At 34.7% G+C, this 14,565-nt stretch overlaps 1 protein-coding gene across 3 annotated transcripts in view; it reads right to left on the bottom strand.

The window, feature by feature from the left end:
- The window catches only part of LOC124532601 (myosin heavy chain 95F), a 60,684-nt gene that overhangs the window by 28,487 nt on the left and 17,632 nt on the right, over positions 1-14,565 (bottom strand). For all 3 annotated transcript variants that reach the window (XM_047107582.1, XM_047107581.1, XM_047107583.1), the window contains exon 2: positions 735-927. In XM_047107582.1, the coding sequence (XP_046963538.1) occupies positions 735-921 (187 nt within the window). In that variant the 5' untranslated portion in view covers positions 922-927. The remainder of the gene's footprint in view (positions 1-734; positions 928-14,565) is intronic.

The raw sequence follows: 14,565 nt of genomic DNA, 5'->3' as shown, positions 1-14,565 counted from the left end.
GTACTCAGTATTTTTGTGTTTCGATCGAATGACCAGTCAGTTAGTGTAACTACAGGCACAAGGGACATAACATCTTAGTTCCCAAGGTTGGTTGCGCATAGGCGTAAGGAATGGTTATTTTTTTTTTGTGCCTATGGGCAGCGGTGACCACTCACATCAGGTGGTCCAAATACTTGTTCGCCAACCATTAGCATGAAAAAACTATATACTCAAACGAATGCTTAAACAATTGAAGAAGAAAACAACACTTTTCGTTTATGTTAGTTATGTTAAATAATTCTGTAAGTACAACACGTCATCGTAATAGCAAGAAACTAGTTACGCCTGCATCATCCAAGGAAAACGAGTCCACATCACACATGAACTTTTCAAGGCTTTTATCTCCGATTGTTATTTTTACAAGAATCATTTTAATGTGATGCAAAATTATACTATATAATTTAATTAAATATAAATGAATATTGGCCAACATCAAATACATCAGTACGGTACCACAAATACTCAGACCCATGACATCATGGAAAACTAATGAACTTTTTCTATAACGACTCGGGATTCGAACCCGGGACCTTAAAGTGGCGTACCCATGATCGGTGTACATACTACTCGAACACAGATGGCTTTAAAAAATGAAAAATTTGAAAAAGTACAGGAATAATTCCTGAGTACATTTTAAAAATATATATATTTTACACCAAGTCGAAACCTACAATAATATTTTAGATACTACTTACAGTTATCATCGACATCTTTAGTCGGCTCTCCAGCTGGGAAGATGTCGTCAAAGTTGCACACCCTCCTCGGATATTTGTTGTCGACTGGAAACACGTCAGCCTCTTCCCCCATCAACTCCTGGAGCCGCGCTAGCACGAACCCCTCGTTTGGATCCCGGACCCATACTAACTGTTTGTCGATCGTCATTTTTCACTGAAACAAAGATATAAATAAATAAATATGAGACAACATCACATACATTACTTTGATCCCAATGTAAGTAGCTAAAGCACTTGTGCTATGCAAAATCAGAAGTAACGACGGTACCAGAAACACCCAGACCCAAGACAATATAGAAAACTAATGATAATCTACATCGACTCGGCCGGGAATCGAACCCGGGACTCGGGACCTCGGAGTGGCGTACGCATGAAAACCGGTGTACGCACACCACGGAAGTCGTCAAGATATGTTAGTTTAAAAGATATAACAATGTTATTATTGGTCATCTCATATTATTATTGGTCAGGTAAACTAACTATTTTAATAAAAATTTTAAGCCCAACAAAAATATGTCACCCAGATATTATAAAAAAGGTTCCAACTCGTCGCTACGCCACGATATTTGAATTATTATTTCAAACCATCAAGATTTTGTAAGAATTCATTGTTATAATAATTATGCATTAAAAAAATAAACAATTTCGGGCGCTACAAGGAAGGCTATTCTAATCGAAGAAAAAGAATGAAAACAAAACTTTAAATTTACCTAATTATTCCAAGCTATGATTTTTGTTTTAATAAAATTCCGCAGACATTTTTAACTTTGCCGTTTCATAAATTCAAATCGTAAGAAATACATTGGTAAAAAGGCATATTATTCGATACAAGACTTTACAGTTGATAAAAAGCTTTACAGATGATAAAAATACATTAGATAGTTAGATACATAAATAATTGTATTTAACTAATATGACTGTATTTTTTAAATGTTTAAAAAGAGTAGCTACTGAGCTTCTTGCCGGTTCTTATCGGTAGAATCTACTTTTCGAACCGGTAGGAGCTTCACTTAATTGTTAAATGACGATTCAAAAGTGCTTGTAAAAGCCTACTTGAATAAATTTTTTTTTTTTTTAATTTTGAAAACCTTTAAATAAATAAATAAATAAATATGAGACAACATCACATACATTACTCTGATCCCAATGTAAGTAGCTAAAGCACTTGTGTTATGGGCAATCAGAAGTAACGACGGTACCACTAACACCCAGACCCAAGACAACATAGAAAACTAATGATAATCTATATCGACTCAGCCGGGAATCGAACCCAGGACCTCGGAGTGGCATACCCATGAAAACCGGTGTATACACCACTCGACCACGGAGGTCGTCAATTGTTGAATTTCATTAATGTTTTGGGTGGTAAACGAGCAGGCGGATTTGATGGAAAGTGATTACCATTGCTCATGGACATCTGTAACACCCAGGGGCTGGTGGGTAGCCAGTTTTTAAGAAATGAGTACGCTCTTTCCTAGAAGAATCAAAAGTCGTATCAAGTACGTTTTACGATAGCTCAGCTATATCGTGCCTTCATCAGCCATATGTACAGCTGTTATCGTTTTAATTATAAACAATATTTTTTCGAATTTAAACAACAAAAACATGAGCTTTGAATACTAATTAATGCACTCAACTTAATTAGAACACGAGTCACAATTCCAGGCCTTATGAAAAGATGAACAGAAGTGCAACCACGCATAGAGATCAGCAATAATACGACGTTTGAATAATTATGTAACAACAACAGCCTGTAAATTTCCCACTGCTGGTTTAAGGCCTCCTGTCCCCTAGAGAAGAAGGTTTGGAACATATTCCACCACGCTGTTCCAATTCGGGTTGGTGGAATACACATGTGGCAGAATTTCTATGAAATTAGACACATGCAGGTTTCCTCGCGATGTTTTCCATCACAGCCGAGCTCGAGATGAATACGGTACTTCTCTGGATTTGAACCCGCAATCATCGGTTAAGATGCGAGACGCACGTGTTCTAACAATCTCGGCTCATATACCGAATAATTATGTAATCGTTGTAAAAATTACGAGCGAATAGTTATAAAAAAAATACCCAACACGTAATTATATCGAGATTATACCGAAACTCATAATTCACTTTCGTTACGAACGAGTGTGGAATACTTTCGTGTTGTGTAATATGTGTAATTACATTCGTACTGTACGTATTTTCATTTTATAACTAGCTTAGCCGATGACTTCGTTCGCGTTTGAATTTAACGAAAATATTATTGCTGTAGCCTTAGTTACTCCATATTACATCAACTTTTGTCAGTGAAAGATCCTTCAAAATCGGTTCAGCAATTCCAGAGATTTAATTTTAAGCCTGAATAAACAAATAGAAAGACAAATAAAATTTGTAAATAAAGTTATTTTTGTATTTAGTAAAAAGCGCAATTTCAATATTAAAAAGAGTAACATCAATTTTATTATATGTATACACAAGCTGTACCTACGACCTTGTACGCGTTTAAATTTAACAAAAAAAAAAATTATTATTGTAGCCTAAGTTACTCCTTATTTATCAGTGAATGTCCCATCAAAATTGGTCCAGCCGTTCCAGAGATTAGCCGGAACAAACAGACAGACATACAAAAATTGTAAAAAATGTTATTTTGGTATATGTACGGTACATACGTATGCATTGAGTAAATAGTGCTATTTTAATATGACAAACAGACACTCTAATTTTATTATATATATAGATAGGAAGGTGATCGTATAATTAAGATTTTTGTAAGTTATATTAACCATCAGATATTGTGAGGCATCAAGGCTGGCCGCAAACGAAAGTAATGTTTAATTTAATCATACTCAGCGAAATCAAGCACGTATATGACATAAAGTAAATAAAAGATTATGAATGAATGAATGAAAAGTAGAAAAAATAAACTGCAAAGGATTCGCATATATTATGTCTCGACTTTGAAATTACACCGGCTCACTTAATCTCTACACAGACAAAGGATTGATTATTTGACGATCGATTGATTGGTGATAAGTTTTTACTCTATATATATTTTAAATAGTAACAATGCCTCAAAGCAATTATGTAATAATTATTTACTTAGTATCAAACAAGGTCACTTACCGCTGTCTATCCCTATGTATGCTTAGATCTTTTAAATTACGCAACGGATTTTGATGCGGTTTTTTAATAGATAGTGATTCGAAAGGAAGGTTTATTTTTGTAATACATGGTCTATATAATAAAGAAACACTGATAATTTGAGAAGTTACTAATATGAGGTCGTAAAATCAGTAGTATATTTCGCCCGTATCAGTACTGCACCCGTGCGAAACAGGGGCAGGGCTAATTACTGATATTTTAATTAACCTCTCCTTATAAGGTAATCACTTGTATGGGGACGATAATGGCCAAAGGGGTCAGAGCAGATCCTGTGTCTTTTCACTATTGACGATTATACATATAGTAAATATAGCATTTCAATCAAGGGAATGAAATTATCAAACCTTAGATTGACCTATTCTATTATACTGTCCACTACTAACAATTCTTCAGTTGTATATTTTATTGATAATACGAACTTATCCAAATGAACTACTTTTGTAAATTTTAATTATTTTTTATTTTACTTTTGTCTTCTAAAAAACAAAGACGATTGGGAAAAAAATATGTTTGATCCTTTCGGTACACTAATATAGACCAAAGACCAAGACTCTTTATGAATAAGATGACACAGTATTTTTGCCATTTGTTAATATTTTTATTTGTGCTTCGGTAATGTTATCAACAATCGCTGTTGATCGTTAACATTTCGCGTTTCAACGCAGCTGCCGTTCCGGTGGGTGCTTCCGGAAACGAAATGCTAACTAAGCCCCACAGCACCGTCGATCTAAACAACTCACTATCGATCGATAAACAAAAACTGTTACTTTCAAACTATTTTCTCTTAAGTTGTTTACTATTTACAATTACATTTGTTAGCACGTACACGCTTGTTAATGTAAATAAACATTTTTTGGATATATTTCGTCTAAAAACTGTAAATATAAAAAATATTCCATAACATAAAACGATGTATGAATAAAAGTGTTACCAAAAAAGGTTTTTATTTTGGTTGGCGGACGAGAAAATGGGCCACCTGATAAACAACAAAAATTAACCATTCCTTATACGATAATGCCCCACCAACTTTGAGTACTAAGATGATATACCCCTTGTGCCTGTATTAACACTGGCTCACTCCCCTTCAAACTGGAACACAACTGTTGTTTGGCGGTAGACTATAAATTAATTAAAAAATAATCTAAATCATCAATACAAAATTCCCGATGATATATGAGCCAGCAAGTGAAAGTAACTAAATATTATAAAATACGACATCAAACGCAAATTGGCCATTAAGCCATTACACAAATCGCGTACCGTAAAATATTTTTGTGGAACACATGTTATAACAGTTTAATAAAAACTTTTAATTGACCGGATCAAATGAAAACGAAATCTGACAAAAAGATTATACAATAGGAAATAAAATATTATAGATTCCACTTGATATCGTGGAATAGAACTTGAGATTCAGGTCAGACGATAAAGTTATCACAGTGCATGCTATGGATGATCGAAACGAATGTCACTACATATTATGAAGCAAAATGCACCGCGTCTGATAACCAATAAATTTTTGTACAGCTTTAATAGGCTATTTGACAATGCGAAAAATAAATTGTGAAATATTTTAGTCCGTGTATATTATGACTTTAAAAATTGTTATTTACTAACGAAAGTTGAAAATAATACTTAATTTATTCAAAAATCTATAAATAAAATGCATTTCTTTTAAACGTTTGTCACGTGACACAAAACGCTCCGTTTGTCCGGGCTTATGATGAAATCACTTTCTTGTAAACTTTGCTTTTCTACTATATGTACCACAGATTAAAATACAGGAAAGTGACGTCACCGACCCCATTGCAGGGCCATATTGTCCAAGTAGCGTTTTTTCGCGCTATTTAAATATGGAATTTTTAATATATTTTTCGGCTAATATGTACTAGAAATAAAAATCAACTTTTACTGGGTTCCTTAACTTCTACTAAATAATATAAAATGGATTTTAAAAACCAGTCAAATAGCCTATTAATGATGGAATCTGGCACGATCCCGCATACATTTACCTCACGGACTGACGAGATACAGAATAGCATAGATCATACGCGTAAACCTTTGCTATATTATCAATATGAGGAGTCATATTATGAGTAGACAATAGGATTCAAGATAGTATTAAGGGTCGAATTACAGTAATTATAATCTTTTATTGTATAGTTATTCCCGTGTTAAAATCAAAATCATAAGACCGGGCTCTATTGGGTATTTATTGATATTGATTTCCGAGATCTTAATACACTCTGCTCTCGTAAATACTTAGATCCAGCGGGACTAAAATGTTTCGATCCCACAAATACCTGGATTGCAATAAATGCATTCTCTATAACGTGGCGATTAATGATAACAGTATTACGTGCTAATTGGCCAAAAGACGACGATGATTATAATGAAGATGACGAAAAGATCACGCCGATCGAGCCTCACTGGTGTGCGTCACGATTTTTTTATGTATTATCATTGCTCCACAGACGTGCTGTCCTTGCCGTTGTTATATCATATTCTTTACAATTGTTATTTAAATGCAGGCATTTTATTGGTAGACAGCATCGAAATCATAACACTTGGATTATTAGTCTTATATATTACGAAGTCGGTTGTACAATTAATAACTAAATATATATGACACTGTGCCCGCAACATTACGCGTTTAAATTTTACAAAAAAATATATTGTAGCCTAAGTTACTCCTTATTATACCAGCTATCTGCCAGTGTAAGTCCCGTCAAAATCGATCCAGCCGTTCCAGAGATTAGCCGGAACAAGCAGACAGACAAAAATAGTAAAAAAAATATATTTTGGTATACCGTGTATACATACATATGCATTGAGTGAAAAAGCGCGATTTTAATATTATAAACACTCCAATTTTATTATATGTCTTAAAAATAATAACAGATAAAAATACACAAAGATTACTCACATCGATTATGACCGGTCTTCTCTGAGAGAACAATGAACTATATGGAGATAACTTTATGAAGATTGATTGCTGAGATTGTGGAAAAACAAAAACGTATGAATAAATAATAAGCACTGGCGGAAATAAGTGAACATTAGCAATAATCAGAGGGAAACCGACAGGAGTAGCGAAAGCGTGCACAGCCTAAATTGTAATGACGATGAGACCGAACGTACAATAGTCCATTGAAGAAAGTTAATTCGATAGACTCGCGAGGATTTAGATGCAAATCGTAATATACCCAAGGGATGTATTTGTGAAAAGGGATTTTATTCTCATAGGGATTAGGTTTCGATTTCATTTCCGTGCTTTTCACACTTAGGACTGCAGGAAATGTTAATTTAGCAACTGTTTAGATCGAAACATATTTCGAATAAACCTTTTTTTTGGACTCGGGAACCAAAAGTTGTACAAGAACAACGGCCTGTCCCACTGCTGGGCTAAAGTCTTCTCTCCCTTTCAGGAGAAAGTTTTGGAACACATTCCACCACCCTGTTCCAATGCAGATTGGTGGAATACACAAGTGGCACAATTTCTATGAAATTAGACACATGCAGGTTTTTCCACAAGATGTTTTTCTTCACCGCCGAGTATGAGATGAATTATAAAAACAAATTAAGCACATGAATATTCAGTGGTGCTTGCCTGGGTTTAAACCCGCAATCATCAGTTAAGATGCACGCGTTCTAACCACTGGGCCATCTCGGCTCTACAATATCATTACAGATTATATCTTAAAACTATAAAATACAGAAAACTCACTAAATCCTGGGTTGTGACTTCAACACGCCTTACTTGAAGTAATAATTATTTTTGGCGGAATTCGCTGTACAAAGCAAGCCTGTATTAATTTCTAAGAGTTTCTATCAAAATTAAAAAGCAAAGGGAACAGAGACAGAGGTCGATGACCTGTTCAGATTATATTATAAATAGTTATGATACCGTTGTTTCTAGAACAAATTCTTTTTTTAAATTAATTTCAAATTAAGAAAGAAAAGCCGGCGATAAGCAGAGACAAAGGTTTTTTATCCTGTGGTTTATCTATACATATACTAAAATTGGAGTGTCTATTTGTAATATTAAAATAGCCCTTTTATTACATACATATACCAAAATAACATTTTTTACAATATTCGTCTGTCTGTCTGTTTGTTCCGACTTATCTCTTGAACGGCTGGACCGATTTTGACGGGACTTTAACTGGCAGATAACTGAAATAATAAGGACTAACCACGGCTACAATAATGATTTTTTTTTTGTTAAATTCAAAAGCGTACAAGGTAGCGGGCACTGCTTGTAATACATATAGTAATGTTATCATTGTTTTTAGAACAAACTATTTTTTAAATTCATTTCAAAGTAAGAAAGTAAAGGCCGGCGTTTTTTTGTTTTAAAATGAGTTCAGTAATATTACGTCATTATTGATTTTGATATAAAGAATAAGACAAAACATTTGCCTTTTTAAACAGACAAGCATTAGCATTAATCATGTCCGGCCCCCGACATTTTTAGAGCGTGTTGGACAACAATGGATTTTCAATGCAATCTTATAAGACAGTTACATTATGCCATGGTAAATTATACTCAAAAACCTTTAGACTACAGTTTAAATTCCAATGGCGTGTTAAAGTACGGTCACGGTATACATTAGACTTGACCGTATAACCTCAAATTATGGCATTTTCATCGAATGAACCCGAATGGCCGCACCTTCCAATTTCGCTGAGTATACAATAAATGATACTTTTATGAAATACTTGTTAGCCCCCGCGGCTTCGCTTGTGTTTTAGAGGTTTGGTTGTCATATGCTAGACAAAAAAAAGTCTCCTGAGTTCTTCTTTAGAAGTTCAAATTTGCTTTAAACCAAATTTATATACTTGGTGGTAGGGCTTAGGGCTAGCCCGTCTGGGTAGGTACCACCCACTCATCAGTTATCCTACCGCTAAATAACAGTACTCAGTATTGTTGTGTTCCGGTTTGAAGGGAGAGTGAGCCAGTGTACTACAGGCACAAGTGACATAACATCTTAGTTCCCAAGGTTTGTGGCACATTGACGATGTAAGGAATAGTTAATATTTCTTACAGCCTCATTGTCTATGGGTGATGGTGACAACTTACCCTCAGGTGGCCCATATGCTCGTCCGCAAACCTATACCATAAAAAAAAATCATCAAAATCTGTCCAGCGGTTTGGTAGTGAAAGAGCTACAGACAGACAGACAGAGTTACTTTTACCTTTATAATATTAGTACATAAGTATAGATATAATTTTTATGATCTGATACGTTTGAAGATTTTTCAAGGGAAATGATTTCATGACCAACCAGCAACCTTGGTCTGTACTTGGATAATACATGACGCATGAACTTGTAGGTGTATCTTAAACGGCAGATGTTTATGAGCAAACATTTTCTTTGATAACACATTATTTTATTTAACGCTACAAATATTGAGGATATATAATCGAAGGCGTTTATTTATTTAACAGGTTATTGCACTCAATATACGCTATATAGTATATGTTGGCTTATTGCTTTTAAAATTAGCACACTCGTTATCAAGCCTTAGTTTTGATATTTTTTTTTAATTAATCATTTATTATATTGATGTTGCTTTATGCAAGCAATGATCCTAAAGAGCCTGGGATTCTAAGAGCCTTTCACTGGTATTTAACTACTAGGAATTTTCTTATCATTTGTTTATATGTGTATTGTACTAACGGTTTAACCCACACATGCATACAATAACAACTAGGATAGCATCTGACGTATTAAGAGATGTAGATAGAATCTCTTGATAACAGGGATGAGATTGATGAGATAAGACGATCAAATAACGCTCACTGCGCTGAGTTCTCGTGAGTCAGACCATTTAAATTAGTATCAGACGACCTCCGGGGTCGGGTTGCGATTTGCGCAGCAATGAATAAAACATGGACGAATTGATATTCATTAATATTTTGTAATTAGATTGACATTGAGACACTCAAATAAAATAAACAAATATTGGACAACATCACATACATTACTTCTGTCCCAATGTAAGTAGCTAGAGCACTTGTGTTATGGAAGTCAGAAGTAACGACGGTACCACGAACACCCAGACCCAAGACAATCTATAAAACTAATGAAGTTTTTCTATATCGACTAGGCCGGGACTCAGACCGCGGAGTGTCGTACCCATGTTGTACGCTGTACGCACTACTCGCCCACGGAGGTCGTCGAAAATATATCCGAATATCTCTTTCCCTCAATAATCAATTTACTTCAAATTTTCTACGGTCTCATAAACATAATACCGGCAATTATTTATAAAACGAATCGATTTCTATGATATTATTCATTTCAGAATTAGATATTTTATACTACAACTAATACTTGAGAGCTGAGATGGCCCAGTGGTTAGAACGCGTGCATCTTAACCGATGATTGCGGGTTCAAAACCCAGCAAGCACCACTATATATATGTGTGCTTAATTTGTGTTTATGATTCATATCGTGCTCGGCAGTGAAGGCAAACATCGTGAGGAAACTTGCATGTGTCTAATTTCATCGAAATTCTGACACATGTGAATTCCATCAACCCGCATTGGAAAAGCGTGGTGGAATATGTTCCAAACCCTCTCCTAACGGAAGAGGTCTTATCTCAGCAGTGGGAAATGTACAGGCTGTTACTTTAATTTTATTAATACTGCTACTTTGACATGAATAAAAATCGTCATCGTTTACACACACATACATAGGTGGTTTTAGACAAGCATAGATGCAAAAAAAACAATACGCAATTATTAATTATACATTATATTTAAAAAAAAAACAATGCTATAAATACCTTAGTATATCGATACGAAAATAGTTTAAACAATTAAAATAAGTCATTTATTTGACATCGGAACGAATGAAACGTCTTTGTACATACCATTATCTTATCGCGTCAAGGCTTCTGCCACAATGAAAATTCTTAGACGAGAACTGAGTATTTCTCACATTTTGTTTTCGAGAAAAAATAAAGAACAATAACTATGACGCGTCCGAGTCAAACGCGTCATGTAAGTGCATCTGAAATAGGTATAATAAAAGTAACAATTCATCATGTATTGGAAATTGGTACTATACAATAGTCTATAGAGATAATAGTATGTGTATTTCCAATCTATTACCATCTTAGACACACATAAAAAATCATCAAAAGCGGTCGACTCGTATCATTATTATTATTACACAGTATAAAACAAACTCACAACGGATTTTGATGCGATTTTTTTAATAGATAGAGTCGAGATGGCCCGGTGGTTAGAACGCGTGCATCTTAATCGATGATTGCGGGTTCAAACCCAGGCAAGCATCACTGATTCATGTGCTTAATTTGTCTTTATAATTCATCTCGTGCTCAGCGGTGAAGGAAAACATCGTGAGGAAACCTGCATGTGACAAATTTAATAGAAATTCTGCCACATGTGTATTCCACCAACCCGCATTGGAACAGCGTGGTGGAATATGTTCCAAACCTTCTTCTCAAAGAGCGAGGAGGCCTATAGCCCAGCAGTGGGAATTTACAGGCTGTTGTTGTTGTTTTTAATAGATACAGACTCGAGAGGAAGATTTTTGTAAATACTATGTGGACAACATAGTAAAGAAACAAGATATATTTGTATTATTTTTAATATCAGTTTTGCACCCGTGCGAAGCAGGGTTTAATTTCGTACAGAATAGACGGATATTTAAATTGAATGAGCTGAGATGTGATATACATATGTGCTTAATTTGTGTTTATAATTCATCTCGTGCTCGGCGGTGAAGGAAAACATCGTGAGAAAACTTGCATAATAAATAATAAATATGAGATAACATCACATACATTACTCTGATCTCAATGTAAGTAGCTGAAGCACTTGTGTTATGGAAATCAGAAGTAACGACGGTACCACACACACCCAGACCCAAGACAACATAGAAAACTAATGGTAATCTACATCGACTCGGTCGGGAATCGAACCCGGGACCTCAGAGTGGCGTACCCATGAAAACCGGTGTACGCACCACTCGACCATGAAGGTCGTCTAATTTCTTCGAAATTCTGCCGCATGTGCATTTCACCAACCCGCATTGGAACAGCGTGGTGGAATATGTTCCAAACCCTCTCCTTAATGGCAGAGGAGGCCTTATCCCAGCAGTGGGAAATTTACAGGCTGTTACTTTACTTTCTTTATTAAATTGAATACCTACTAGCAGTAAAAATACTTGTAAGTCAATAAAAATATGATGAAATTAAACTTGTATCATTTCCGTATTTACTTGGTAAGGCTTCGTGCAAGGCCGCTTTGGAAGGAACGCCTCAGATATTCTACCGAAAAAACAGCACTGCTCAATATTGTTCTGTTCTGGTTAAAGGTAAGTAAGCCAGTTTAACTAGTATAACGCACGAATGTAACATGTGTGTAACAGGCGCAAGGACAACATCTTAGTTCTTAAGGTTGGAGGAGCCTTGGAGATGTAAGGAATGGTTAAACTTATATTGCCAGTGTCAATGTTCGGTATAACTGGCCATCAGTTTCCTCATTTGCTCGTCAGCCTACCGGTATTTAAAAAAATATATAGAAATCACCCACAGGGTTTCACAGAGATTATCTTTTTTAGGGCGAGTTATATGACAGTATATACTTGAGCTGCCGCTATGCAGGCTTCAATTAATTAAAAAATAATCTTATTAGTCAAGTCTATTATATGCTATGTATTATAATAGATATCCAACAACACATAGATTAATAGCTGGATCTTGTCGTGTATTAACTACATTCATAGTAATTTATACAAAATCGTAATTCTAGCAGATCCTTCTAACATATGATCTACCGGTAACTCTTAGTCATTCCAAAATAACATAGGCTATGTCACTAGTGATATTATTACCTACTTCAAAATCTGCATATTAACTGGTGCTACTCTGCGCAAAATATTGAAGTCGCATTTGTGTTCTCGACATAAATATACGGCTCGAATGCCTTTGCTCATTTACCGACAAACGTTTGATGTTATAGGCAAAAAAGAAAATAGAATGCGGTAGGACAGTAAAACCTCGCAAAAATATGTTAGATGGCGAAAGAGGGAAACTGGTTTAAGAGTCGACGAACGCGAAGATTACGCATTACCTTATAAATGTAGGCGTAACAAGAACACCTGCTCACATCCACGGCTAAAGGCGCCTACGCATCGTTCTTTTTAATATTATGACTTAATTACAATGTTGCTTTTATTCGAAACAAACACGATATACTTATTAACTTCATTATATCTAGTTGAATAACACTTTGAGTCATCATTCGGGTTTCATTCCAATAACAGAACAAGTTACGATGCAACCTAATATTTAATAGTAAATAATTATTAATAGAAGTAAGTTAGTTATAGCATTTAGACTTAGGTCTCGACACATGCCACAGGCACCACAGATGTTTAAGCATCTGATTAGGAAAAGTGTCAGTCCCAATTGTGAAGTATGTTGTGTATTAGAAGACGTTTCACACATGTTGTTGGCATATGTCCCTAACTACAGTTTGAGAGAAACACTAAATTATTAACTTAATTTAAATTAGTTTAATATTGGTGTTTTTAATTCTATTCTTAGTAAGATTTAGTCCTACAGTTTTAATTGTATTTAGCGAAATACAATTTAAAAAAAAAAAAAAAAAAAAAAACGGATTAAATTAAATCATATTTCATAATCAAGATTTATTTCTTCTTGCAAGATTCTTATTGAATAAAGTTTATTTTGACAAACTTTTTTGCTCCTTATAAACCAAGTATGATAATGATATGACAACTCTCAAGTCTGCAATTGAATTTTAGTCACGGAAAGTGTGAAAATTATTGTTTTCGATTTCGACAGAAGTCACGTCAACTGAAGGACAAAGTTTGCTGATCTTTGATCTTTTGTTTCTCTTTTGTTTTTTGTCGATTCTTTTAAATATCATTTATATACAAAATTTTACTTTGATCTTTGTCTCCTTGCACCATGCCATGCCATTGCATTACAAGTCCAATTTAATTGATTGAGATAAAATATTATAGCTCTTTGAGTTCCATGACTCAACTAATGAGTCCAATTGCAGACCCTTTGTGGAGTCGTTAGCTCACAATTATTTACTTAGTTTAATGATAGCCATATTGTAATTAATGGCTAATTCGAGACATTAATACTCAGTATGCTACTACTACTAGATATAATACATCTTTTCGAAGAGGTCGTAGCTTTAAACTCAATTCACCAATTTTGCCACCTGACAGTGAGTGTCTATAAGCAATGACGCTTTAAGGGAACCAAGATGTTATGTCTCTTGTGCCTGTATTTATACTGTAACTCATCCTTCAAACCGGACACACAGCAATAGTAAGTACTGCTGTTTGGTGGCACCTAACCACATGGGCTTCATTAAGCCCTATGATCGTGTAAGAATGACGATTCAAAAGTGCTATTATTATTTTGAGTACAAGTTTAAAATGTCATTACGCCAACTAGACAGAAAAAAAGTAATTTTAATTTTACTGTTATACTTCCATTTAGAAAACTAATTTTTAAGCACCGATGGTATTAATAAAATTTACCAGAAAATATTTGAGAACATCATACTCTAGGCCAGTAAGAAGGATGTTCAGAAGTTGAACTTTATCAAAAAAACAACATC

The sequence above is a fragment of the Vanessa cardui genome, chromosome 9 (genome assembly GCF_905220365.1).
Source record: "Vanessa cardui chromosome 9, ilVanCard2.1, whole genome shotgun sequence".
Classification (NCBI taxonomy): Eukaryota; Metazoa; Arthropoda; class Insecta; order Lepidoptera; family Nymphalidae; genus Vanessa; species Vanessa cardui.
The sequence above is the reverse complement of the archived record's forward strand: the minus strand, read 5'-3'. Positions and strand labels throughout refer to the sequence as shown.